The sequence below is a fragment of the Hordeum vulgare genome, chromosome 1H (genome assembly GCF_904849725.1).
Source record: "Hordeum vulgare subsp. vulgare chromosome 1H, MorexV3_pseudomolecules_assembly, whole genome shotgun sequence".
In the NCBI taxonomy this organism is placed as follows: Eukaryota; Viridiplantae; Streptophyta; class Magnoliopsida; order Poales; family Poaceae; genus Hordeum; species Hordeum vulgare.
This window is the reverse complement of record NC_058518.1, coordinates 78,412,479-78,425,893: the sequence shown is the minus strand read 5'-3', so window position 1 is coordinate 78,425,893 and position 13,415 is coordinate 78,412,479. Positions and strand designations below refer to the sequence as shown.

General features: G+C 45.2%; 1 protein-coding gene across 1 annotated transcript; it reads right to left on the bottom strand.

Annotated features, from left to right (window-relative positions):
- Positions 1 to 506: 506 nt before the first annotated feature.
- LOC123425166 lies at positions 507 to 1,572 on the bottom strand. Its single transcript, XM_045108850.1, has 3 exons — positions 1,345 to 1,572; positions 1,008 to 1,080; positions 507 to 909 (listed from the first exon to the last, which is right to left on the bottom strand). The coding sequence occupies exons 1-3, from the start codon at positions 1,360 to 1,362 to the stop codon at positions 608 to 610; spliced, it is 393 nt and encodes a 130-aa protein (XP_044964785.1). The 5' UTR covers positions 1,363 to 1,572; the 3' UTR covers positions 507 to 607.
- Between the last annotated feature and the right edge of the window lie 11,843 nt (positions 1,573 to 13,415).

Below are 13,415 nucleotides of genomic sequence, written 5' to 3'. Positions count from 1 at the left end.
CTGGAAGGTTACGATGCCATCTTGGGCATGGATTGGTTAGCACAGTGGGGTCCTATGACATGCCACTGTGAGGAGAAATGGATACAGTTCCAGTACAAGGTTTGCACTATTACTTTACATGGCATGAAAGATAAGCCAGTCACACAACTGCAAGAATTGACTGTTGAACGAAAAATGTGTGAAAGGTAACGATGTCTGGGCTTACACCAATATTAACTCCCGAGGCAGCAGTATCAGTGTTCAGCAACTTCTCACTGAATACACTCATGTGTTCCAAAATCCACAACAGTTGCCAGATCAACATGACATGTTTCATCATGATAATTACTACAGAAAATTGAAAAACAACTGTTTCTGGCATGTAGCATATCTGAGTTTGAGTATGCTACCCTTGTGTAGTATTGCAAACTAAAGAGAACGCAGCATGGCCCCGAATATAAAGATACAAACAGAAAGTTGGCCGATAAGAAAAGTATCAATAAGGTAGCCTAAGAAACAGAGTTATATAATGATAACTGAAATGTGTCTATAAATTGATTCGGACAATAGTTCGTCTAGAGGAGTCCTACAGAAGAAGCAAGCCAAGACATACTGAAATTACGGTAGCTCAGGATGGAAGATTTTTCTTCCCAAGCACTCCTGGACAGTTTTGACAGGTTAATTTCATATGGTTTTCGCATGTAAAAGCTCCAAGTAACTTAAGAACAGACATAACCATGTGTTGTGTTCCCATATGGAACTGTATGTAGAACTGCTCAGAAATTAACAGCATGAGCATATGTGGATAGACATGAATAAATCCTGTGATACAGGGGCATACATGATCAGGTAGAGTTAGCAATAGGTTGATAGGTCGGTTCATAACTTCATATGCGTTGATGAGGGTCAATGACCTCGAGTCCACAAAACCTACATTGAAAGATCATCTGGAGCAATAAGTCACAAAATCACCCAGCCGTCAAGGTGCAGAATAGGTGAACTTGCATCATACTGAAGAAATTACTCACCAGAAACAGATACAATTTCTTCTGCTAAGAATGAGAACACAATGGGATTGATGGCCACCAACACCGACGCAGGCTACAATTGATTGGGAGGCTGCATTATCATCTCACCAGAGTGCATCCGTCCCAAAAATAATAATAATAAGATTACATTACTCCTAATAAATTGGAACAAACACAAATGCCCGAATTAATAGATCCAAACCAGGATGAACAACAAGAACCAATTAACCTAGCCAAGAGCCATTGCTGCTGGTGGTGACGGAGTAAAGAGGGTGACGGGAGGGTGTCAGCCGTCAGGGAACGAAGCAGCTAAAGTGTGGGGAACCAAAACGTATACCTCCACTTCAACAGGCATGAATGCTTGCAGGAACTGATGGCTGATTGCTTCCTCGGCGGATCAGCTTCACGGCCGGGATAGCCGCAGAGCCTCTCGCGCGCTGGATGGGACCCTACGGCCGGGCAGCCATCCCTTCTCCTCGCTGCACATGGCCTCGCCTCGCCCGCCATCGTGCGACCGCGGCGGCGTCGCCCGCCGCCTTTTTCTCTTCGCCGCCTGGGAACCAGCGCTCGCACTTATGGCTAGGCGGGCCGCGGCCCATTAAGTGTTCTCGCTAGCCAGTCGACCGTTAGCACTCCCCATTGGTTTAGATAACTCCTATTTAACGCTCGCTGGGTCGAAATGTCGATCAAACGCACAAAGCGAGGAGCGATGGCTTCAGATTAGGCTGGTTCAATAGAGCGTTCCGGTTTTGGAAAAAAATTAGAGGTTTCAGCCGGGTTTTTTTTCGGTTTTGAAAAACTTCTAGCAGGTATTCTTAACTTATTAGTTTTTCAGTTTTATTCTTTATTTTACATTTCTGTTATTTTTCTTTTCTCTTTCTGTTTCAAAAAATGTTCTAGATTTGCAAAAAACGTTCTTTATTTTAAAAAATATTTGGAATTTTCAAGAATTGTTTTTCAAATTCTAAAAATGTTTTTGCTTTATAAAAAAATTTATTGATTTTTAAAAAATGTTTCAGATTTGCAAAATATGGTCTGGATTTTCAAAATATGTTCTGCATTTTCAAATGATGTTCATAAAATATATTTCCTTCTTAAGAAAATATACTTGATTTTTAAAAAATGATCTGCATTTTTAAAAATTGTTCTTCAATTCGGAAAATGATTATTAAGAACATTATTCCTGTTTCACAAAAACAAATCAAAAATATAAAAGTTTCTGGAATTTTAATAATTATTCCCGTTTTTGTAAATTTGTTCACATATTTAGAAAATTTCATGTTTCCTTTTTATGTATTTTCTTTTATTTCTATTTCGTATTTCAATTAATATAAAATTTGTGCACAATTCAAAAAATATTGTCGGTTTGAAAATTTGTGCACAATTTTAAAATGTTCACAGTTTCAAAGCTTCTTCACAAATCAAAAAATGTTCATGTGTCAAATTTGTTCACAATTTGAAAAATGTTCGTGGTTTAAAAATTTGTTCACATATTCAAAATGTTCGCGGTTATACAATTTTATTCAGGAATTTGAAATTTGTTTATCTTTCAAAACTTGTTCGCAATTCAAAAAATGTTCACGGTTTAACGAAAAAAATTCACAATTTTATAAATTTGTTCACAAATTTTAAAAGTTTTCATGTTTCCAAATTTGTTCACAATTCGAAAAAAGTTCATAGTTTAAAAATTTGTTCGCAGATTCGAAACATGTCCATAATTTTATAATTTTGTTCACAAATGTGAAATTTATTCATGTTTCAAATTTGATCACAATTCAAAAAGTTTACAATTTCAAATTTTGTTCACAATTCAAAATTTGTTCATGTTTCAACTTTTGTTCACAATTTGAAAAATGAATGCTTCAAAATAGTTTTGCAAATTTAAAAAAATTCACGGTTTTATATTTTTTCCAAGAATTTAAAATTTGTTCATGTTTCAAAATGTGTCCGTAATTTTAAAAATGTCCGCGGTTAAAAACATCTTCTAGATTTTCAAAAAAATGTTCTGTATTTTCAAAAAGTATTCTTCAAATCCGAAAAATGGTTTTGCTTCAAATTCGAAAAGGAAAGGAAGAAACAACCAAGCAGAAAAGGTACAGAAAAAATACAAACTGGGCCGGCCCAGTCGAAAGACCACATTTACGTCCGCTCGGCAGTTGGATGCAATGAGCGACGCATAGGAGCTCTCATTGGTTCACACAAACAAACCAAGTCCCTTCATTCACAAATACCGATAAAATGGATGTTTAAAGAGGACTATATACACATTGAAATAAGTAGAAAAAACACTAAAATGTGTACATATGCATACGATTTAAAGAAATCTGGAACATCTTACACTCAGGAATGAAGAGAGTAGGTAATAAAACATCCAAAAAAGTAAATAAATCAAAATTTTAGAAAAAAAATCATGAATTTGAAAATGTTCACGGATTCTGTGAAAAAGTTTAATAAACTGAAAATATGTTCATGATTTCTGAAAATGTTCTTGTTTGAAACAAATGAAATCGTTCAAAGAGAAAAAATAAAGAAATAAGAAAAAATAAAATACAAACAAAATGTAGGGAAAAACGAGGAAAAAAACTTCCACGAGCTTGCTAAAACCAAATTGGAAGCTTCTCATCTACTACCCTTCAAAAAGAAAGAGAGGGCAGATCCAAGTTAAAATCTCGAGCGTCTAATTACATAATTAATGGTCTAACTAGGCTGTTAACAAAACTAATCCCTCGCTAATGAAAACATCCCGGCCCTGCTACTAATCCCATCGCCGCTAATAACCACCCCCGTATCGTTTATACGCTGGGAATGGGAACTGCTTGTGCAACCGCTCGCCGCCGCCCCCACGCCGCTCGCCCCCGCACCTGCCGACCCTCGCCACACCCCTCCTCTCCGACTCCATCACGCCCACCACCCCACCCGCGCCGTCAACGGCCACGCACGGGGTCAAAGTGGCATACGACGGTGGTGGCGACCGCGACCAGTTCGCATTCTCTTGGAGGATCGCTGGTCATGGGGAGCAGCGATGCATTGGCGGACAACATCGCATGTACATCACATAATGGCAGTTGAGGGAGTTCCGGATTAAGGGGCCCTCGGGCAGTCGGGTTGTCCCTCATGGGCCGATCATATTGGCTGCGTTATTGAAGAACCGGATTATCTCACGACTACGTGATTAGGATGGAAAGCTTCAAAGAGAGACTGCACTCCAAGGCAAGGTGACATGTTCGGCCCGTCTACTACCGATCTACACCGGTAGCATGTAACCCTAGGGGTCCTGGTGTCTACATAAACCAGAGGCCCTTATACGTAGAGCACAATTATCTCATCTAGGGTTATCTCATACGATCTCGAGGTAGATCAACTCTATAATCATCGTTCCCGAACAATATAGTCAAGCAGGACGTAGGGTTTTACATCCTCAAGGGGGGCCGAACCTAGGTAAACATTGTCTCCCCCTCTCTGCTACAACCCATCGATCTAAGCTCCATAGTTCGGGACCCCCTATCCGAGTACTGCCGGTTTTGACGCCGACATTGGTGCTTCCATTGAGAGTTCCACCGTTGGATCGCCGCAAAGATCGATGGCTCGCTTGATCATCAACGATCGAGTCCGCGATGAGGGCATCTTTGCCCACGAACACGTCTCTGCGCTCGGCCGCTTCATGCCGAGTACGGGCCTAACCGACCATCTTGGCCTGATTGGTGGTTTTGTCCCCGGACACCGGATAAGGTTCGGAGAGTTTGAAGTCTCCACCGACTCACTGGGGAATCTGTTCCCCGCTAACCTCACGACCTCGGCCGACGAGGTACAAAACCCCGAAGCCTTGACTCCGGGTCCCCTTGCAACCATGGTCTTGGTCTTCTCCTCCTTGGAGAGAAGGCTTCGAGCTTGGAACCGACCACCGTGTCCGGACAGAGGGAAACGACTATTGCCGAATTGGTTTCCTTCCCGAAAGTCATGGAGGTTAACTCTAAAAACATACAGAAGATTGGTAAGGTCAGTCTCTCGATGTAAAATGAGATGCTCGACCAAATCCAGTCGCTTCAAATCTTGCTTACCCGAAGTTCGACTTATTCAAAGATCGGCTCCGAGGTGGACGATGGGGACTTTTACGACCCACCCACCACCCACTTGATCGCCACCATCGAAGATCTAACTGACGCACTTGACTACGCCTCCGAAGAGTTTGAGGATATGGATGAAGAGGCCTACTACCCCACCCCCATAAAACACAGGGAAGTGGACCACAACTTCTACTTACGATGTTTACCTGGTAGACACGCCTCGCGATCCACATAACGACACACCCAAGCAGAACGACGATTATCCCACAGAAGATCCCTCAAAAGGCCAAAAGTCGCGTAAGCGCTCGAAGACAAACAGGGAAGGGGCTCCACACAAGGCACATGGAAAAACATGACCCCTCAGGGACACGGTAACCCCGAGGCTCCCGAACATGATCCATAGGAACCAGCCAATGAAGATCCCAACGGCCACAACAATTTGGACGACGACGACGATTACCTCCCTCTCGTCGACGACCTCAACGGCCTTGAAGCCGAAGAGTTCGTAATTCCCAAAGACCCTGAAGGCCAGGAGCAATTTCGGTATCAGCTTATAGCCACCACCCAAAGCTTAAAATCAAAGCAACAATAGCTCCAGGACGAACAGGATACCATCAATAACAGGTGGACCAAAATCCTAGCGATCGAAGAAGGATACGACACAGAATGGCCAGACCAGAAGAAAAAAAATCGTGCGCCGGCGACTGCTCCAACAGTTTGATGACGAGGCCACTGAACATGTCTCCCCCGATGCACCGACGTTGACCAGCCCGATCGCCCACCCAGAGGGCGCGACAAAACGGTCGGAGAGAACAGGTATAAACCCGAACCTCTGCACCAAAAAGGTAAAGAGCATATGCACCATGGGGACACACCCGACCCACAATTTGATAAATCGGGTCGCAACAGGTCCATCTACGGATCAAGGAGGTACTCTCCCACTCGATGGGATGACGAACCACCTTGGATCTCTTACAAGAGAAGAGGCCGGGAAGCATACGGGGCTCAACCCGAAGCCGATCTACGACACAACATAGCCCGGATCAGAGGCGCTGCTCACCCACTATGTTTCATGGATGAGATCATGCAACACGAGTTTCTGGAAGGGTTTAAACACATAAAGATCGAACACTGTGATGGGACAATAGATCCCGCAGTGTGAATAGAGGATTTCCTTCTCCACATTCATATGGCTAGAGGAGATGATCTCCACGCCATAAAATATTTACCAATTAAACTCAAAGGATAGGCACGACATTGGCTAAACAGCCTACCGGAAGACTCCATCGGATCCTGGGAAGACCTTGAGGAGGCTTTCCTATGCAACTTTCAAGGGACATATGTTCGGCCACCGGATTCATCCAATCTGAGCAACGTCATCGAGAAGACAGGGAAATTAGCTAGAGAATTCTGGAACATGTTCTTCACCAAGAAGAACCAGATTGTAGACTGTGCGGACGCCGAAACAATATGCTCTTTTCGGCACAACATCTGGGACGAATGGCTTGCTAGATAGCTCGGCCAAGACAGGCCGAGAACGATGTCCCCCCTCACCTCACTCATGACCCGCTTTTGTGCGGGTGAGGATATTTGGCTTGCTCGACGCAGCCACAATGCGGACGACCCCGGAACCTCTGAGGTTCGGGACGAAAACGACAAGCCAAGGAAAAACAAAATCAAATGCTCGCACCGTAATGGTGATGCCGATGACACATCAGTCAATGCCGGATCCCGCAGTACCAAACCTGGATAGCGGAAGAAACCCTTTAAAGGGAACAGGGACGGAGCAACCCAATGGGAAAAAAATCATGGAGCGGTCGTGCCAGATTCATGGCACCCAGGATAAGCCCGCCACCCACACTAACCGTAATTGTTGGGTGTTCAAACAGGCAGGCAAGCTGGCCGGCGATGACCAAAATAGGCGCCCATGAAGTGAAGACGACGAGGAGTTGTGTGGCCCAAATAGTGGAGGCCAAAAGCAGTTCCCTCCCGAGGTCAAGACCGTGAACATGATCTATGTCACCCATATACCCAAGAAGGAGAGGAAATGGGCACTGCGGGAGGAATACGCCGTAGAGCCCGTAGCACCCAAATACACCCCGTGGTCAGCTTGCCCGATCACTTTCGACCCACAGGGATCATCCGACTAGCATTCGTCATGGAGGGTCGGCCGTCGTAGTCCTCGACCCTATCATCGATGGCTTCCACCTCACTCGAGTCCTCATGGACGGAAAAATTCGCCTCACTCTGATCTATTTGCATACGGTTAAAAAGATGGGCATAGACCCATCACGCATAAAACCGAGCTACACTACCTTTAAAGGAGTGATACCAGACATGGAAGCCCGCTTCTTGGGCATGATAACACTGGAAGTCGTGTTCGTATCTCTCGACAGCCTCTGTAGCAAGGACTTGACCTTCGACATTGTCCCCTTTTGTAGTGGATACCACGCACTGCTCGGCCGCACAACCTTCGTCCGCTTTAATGTCGTACCCCACTACGCCTACATGAAGCTCAAAATGCCTGAACCCAGGGGAGTCATCATGGTCAATGGCAACACAAAGCATTCTATCCGGACTGAGGAGCACACGGCCGCGCTAGCAGCCGAATGTCAACACGACAACGACACTTCAAGCCACAAGCCGGCAACAAAGACGCGAAAGAGAGGCAAACGGGCCGAGATCAAATAGAATAGCCAGATAATTCTTCACCCGAGAGAGCATAAGGATACGGCTCCCACGACATGGCCCGAACACCACCAAGGCATGTCCTTCGACACCACAATTTCATCCTTAAAATTCCATGGGAAACTGTGGGAGCGACCCACCAGGGATCATGGGGGCGGGTCAACCGAGTTGTAGTCCAACAAATCAAAGATAAGGCATCATGAAGAGCCCAAGCATCAAGCTTCTCTGCGTCATCAACAGCTTCTCAAGACCCTCCAGTCAAGGTCCGCTCGGTGATCGCAACTTCCTGCAAAGGATCGTACCCCCACCCCTAGCAAGGGCAATATATATAGTGCGGTCGAACATAGGGTGGATGTCAAGTCACGCATGCAAGGTCGCTTTCAAAGTTGTATCAACATACTTGTATTGATAGTTACATGTAACAGCTGCCTTTGTGCTATGAGTTATAAAAATTCACCGCACACATTACACTAAGTACCCTCGTATACATACACTTTATGCTTATCGGCACTATCAGGTCAACATCATTATTTGTATACGCTAAAAGTTCTATGGATCACTGACCGGGGGCTTGGATGGTAACACCTCCCCGATCACCATACCGTCACTGTTTCTTGTCTTCAGTGTTCGGTTTCTCAGGATTTTGTTTTATATGCACCGGTTCCGAATTATGTCTTGTGTCTACAGTTGGATTGCCCGGCTCGTGTGCTTACCCCCTTACATTCTGCTATTTCGGAAAAAGGGGTAAAGGGAGAACCACTGCAATTGTATTTCCATCTGGCCTGGTTTGAAATACCTCAGTGGAGAAAGCCGAAAACTGACTGTCGTAATAAGCGAGAGCTGGTCCGCAATCCGAGCTCACTTACAAAGTCTATATAGGCCACTCTGCGTTACGTGGATGGGTTTGTACTTTATCAAACCTCGCGGTAATTATTTGAATTTTCGGTTTTCCCAGATTACCGCAAAAATGCTCGGGACTTGTCACTAGCCCCCGCGTACAAAATTCCTTAGGCTATGTGAAAGCGATAAAACCACATAGTCGGATTGCCTTGTTTCCCTCATGCACTACCGCCCTTGGGCACCGATACATCGGCTAAGGGTAACAGTGTGAACGATGAAACACCCCAAGTAGTCTCTACATGGGGGCTGAAGCCGACGACAGAGAACTTTCCGATAAAAAAAGCCAACATAGGAATCAAAATAACACAAAATGTACTCCATCTCGGGCATACAACTTAACATATAAATTGTTCTGACATACATTAACAAATATTTATTCTAATGTTACATCTTTCGAGCATGGGACTCGATCACCCGAGCACCTTCCATAGCGGCAAAAAAATACAGCTCGGGGCACCTATGCTCCTCTCTGGCAGGCGGCGGATCAGTGGCCATCTTAAGGGGCTTTACCCCTGGAAAATGCACCATCGTTCGAGAAAAGGCCATCCGAGCTCCTTCCATGCAAGCAGAGCGCTGCAGGACTTCAATCTGGGGCGCGGCGTCGACCAACTTCTGCACTAACACGAAGTAACTGCTCGACAAGGGTTCGGCATGCCATAGCCAAACAGAGATGTCCTTCATGGTCGGCTCCATCATCCTATGCAGTTCCATCAGTTGCTTCATCTGATAGCTCAGACTGGGTTGTGCTCGGGAGTTTCAAACTGGTCCCAAAATAGCCGCTGCTCGGCATCCCCGTCATGAGCCACAAAATGCTTGGCCACATCCGCCCACTCTGCCGGAGGTTCATGAAGGCGCGTGCGCAATGCCATATCCGCGTAAGGAAGGCATATCTGTTTCCACCAAAGGCACATTGCAGTAATTATTTCTTACCGATTTCCATAAGCTTGGCTTGACGCACTTCTTCATAGAACCTCCCTCCACCCGGTGTGATTGAAGCTCGACGAACAGTTTGGTGTGATCGTCCATGTGCTCTTTAGCATTCTGCTCCAAGGCCTCACACTTTGAGCTCGCCTCTTCTAGCTCCTACTGGATCTCCGTCACCCTAGCCTAACATTTGTTGCTGACGACCTTAAGGGCGTCGAGCTCAGCAGCTGCTTGTTCGGCCGCCACCTTGCTAGCAGCGGCCTCCCATTTGGCCTTCTCCACCTCGGCCCTGAGCTTCTCAAGTTCTTGGTCTTGAGATGCTAACAAAGTCTGAATAAATAGAGTCAACTGGCGCGGCCAGGATGCTTCTTTAATTTTTTTCAAAGGACAGTATGAAGTCCTTTGCTTTAGCTTACGCTACTTCTTGTTCAGTCGACCTTTTATGCGGTCAAGCTCCTCATCAGAAACTTTGAGTTTCCGGTTAAGCTCGGCTATTTCCAATGCATTGGCGTTGGCAGCCGAGGACGAGGCCTGCAAAGTAAAAGCAATATGTTAGTCTGACTGTGAATTATTGGGGCAAACACTGCTCAGTCCAAATCCTGAAACAAAACAACTTAACCAAGTCTTCGGACTATTTTTCATTTTTTCACAAGAATTTGTTAGCCATGGGTGAGTTTTCCTTTCCAACTCACCAATGGCTCGGGGGCTATTATACCCATAAAAGTATTTATATCATTTTGCAAAATAAAACCTACAATGTTATAAGGCTTACCTTAAAGCCCGTCAGCAAGCTATTGAAGGCTTCATTCAGTCCGATGTTGACGGACTGAATACTTTTTAACACCAGACCCATAAGGGTGCGATGCTCTTCAGCTATAGAGGAGCCGATCAAGGTGTCCTCCAGTATGGTTGGCGCTCCAGCCATGGCTTGTTCTATTATGGGCACTGCTGGGGTGACACAGAAGATGCCGGAGCATCAGGTCCCCCGGAGGTTGTCTCCGGGAAATGCTCGGAGGGGATTGGGTTCTTTTCCCCACCTACAGAGAAGGAACCTGCCCCCGGAGTTTCAATTACCGAGGTATTGATACGTCTCCATCGTATCTAGTTTTCCAAACTCTTTTGCCCTTGTTTCGGACTCTAATTTGCATGATTTCAATGGAACTAACCCGAATTGACGCTGTTTTCAGCACAATTGCCATGGTGTTGTTTTTGTGTAGAAATAGAAGTTCTCGGAATGACCTGGAAACTTACGAGGATTTTTTGTGGAATATATAAAAAATATTGGCGCAAGAATTACCCGAAGACACGGAGCCAGGGGCCCACGAGCCCAGGAGGCGCCCCCATAGGGCGCGCCTAGCAGGCTCGTGAGGCCCACGTGGCTCCGCAGCCTCCAACTCCACCTCTATAAAGTCTCTCTCGCCCATAAAAAATTAGGATAGAAGAGTTCATCGCATTTCACGATACGGAGCCGCCGCACCGCTTGTTCTTCCTCGGGAGGGCAGATCCGGAGTCCGTTTTGGGTTCCGGAGAGGGGAAATCGACGCCGTCGTCATCATGAACCATCCTCCATCACCAATTCCATGATGCACTCCATCGTTCATGAGTAATCTCATCGTAGGCTTGCTGGACGGTGATGGGTTGGATGAGATATATCATGTAATCGAGTTAGTTTTGATGGGGTTTGATCCCTAGTATCCACTATGTTCTAAGATTGATGTTGCTACTACTTTGCTATGCTTTATGCTTGTCACTAGGGCCCGAGTGCCATGATTTCAGATCTAAACCTATTATGTTTTCATCAATATATGTGTGTTCTTGATCCTATCTTGCAAGTTGTAGTCACCTACTATGTGTTATGACCCGGCAACCCCGGAGTGACAATAGCCGGAACCACTCTCGGAGATGATCATAGTATGAGGAGTTCATGTATTCACTATATGCTAATGCTTTGTTCCGGTTCTCTATTGAAAGGAGACCTTAATATCCCTTAGTTTCCATTAGGACCCCGCTGCCACGGGAGGGATGGACAAAAGATGTCATGCAAGTTCTTTTCCTTAAGCACTTATGACTAAATATGGAATACATGCCTACATTACATTGACGAAGTGGAGCTAGTTGCATATCACCCTATGTTATAACTGTTACATGATGAATGTCATCCGACATAATTATCCATCATCGATCCAATGCCTACGAGCTTTTCCTATACTGGTCCTTGCTAAGTTACTTTACCGCTACTGCTGTCAAACTTGCTATACAAATTACTACTGCTTCTGTTACCGCCGCTACTGTTACCATCATACTACTTTGCTACTAAAACTTTGGTGCACACACTAAGTCTTTCGGGTGTGGTTGAATTGACAACTCAACTGCTAATACTCGAGAGTATTCTTTGGCTCCCCTTGTGTCGAATCAATAAATTTGGGTTGAATACTCTACCCTCGAAAACTGTTGCGATCCCCTATATTTGTGGGTGATGACCCACAAGTACAGGGGATCTATCGTAGTCCTTTCGATAAGTAAGAGTGTCGAACCCAACGAGGAGTAGAAGGATCTGACAAGTGGTTTTCAGCAAGGTAATCTCTAAAAGCACTCAAATTATCGGTAACAGATAGTTGTGTGATAAGATGATTCGTAGCAAGTAGCAAGTAACAATAGTAACAAAGGTGCAGCAAAGTGGCCCAATCCCTTTTTTAGCAAGGGACAAGCCTGGACAAACTCTTATAGGAGGTAAAGCGCTCCCGAGGACACATGGGAATTCCTGTCAAGCTAGTTTTCATCATGTTCATATGATTTGCGTTTGCTACTTTGATAGTTTGATATGTGGGTGGACCGGTGCTTGGGTGCTGCCCTTACTTGGACAAACCTCCCACTTATGATTAACCCCTCTCGCAAGCATCCGCAACTACAAAAGAAGAATTAAGACAAAGTACCAACTACAAAGAGTAATTAACATCAACTAGCATCAACTACAAAGAGTAATTAACACTACTAGCAACCTTACAAGTACCAATCGGAGTCGTGAGACGGAGATTGGTTACAAGAAATGAACTAGGGTTTGGATATGAGATGGTGCTGATGAAGATGTTGATGGTGATGAGTCCCCTACGAAGAGAGGAGTGTTGGTGATGACGATGGCGACGATTTCCCCCTCCGGGAGGGAAGTTTCTCTGGCAGGACGACCCTGTCGGAGCTCTAGATTGGTTCTGCTCAAGTTCCGCCTCGTGGCGGCGGCGATTCCTCCCGAAAGCCTCCTCTCAATTTTTCTGGAATGAAACCCTCCTAATAGCAAAAGCGGGGGGGGGGGGGCAGAGGGCCAACTGGGTGCCCATAAGCCCCCTAGGTGCGACGAGGGGGTAGGTCGCGCCTAGCAGGCTTTTGGCCTCCTGGTGGCTCCCATCTGGTACTTCTTCCGCCCAGTATTTTTTATAAATTCCAAAATAAATCCTTGTTGATTTTCACAGCTTTTGGAGTTGCACAACATAGTATCTCAAACTTGCTCCTTTTTCAGGCCAGAATTCCAGCTGCCGACATTCTCCCTCTCCATGTAAACCTTGCAAAATAAGAGAGAAAAGGCATAAGTATTGTACCGTGAATTGTAACAACAACCCATAAAGCAATAAATAACAACATAAAAGCATGATGCAAAATGGACGTATCAACTCCCCCAAGCTTAGACTTCGCTTGTCCTCAAGCGGAAACCGAGATCAATAAATATGCCCACATGTTTAGAGAGGGAGGTGTCGACAAAACAAGATATGGACATGCAGGCATCATGATCATAATTAGAACAGCAATATCATCATATAATCTCTTATGCTAAAGTGATAAT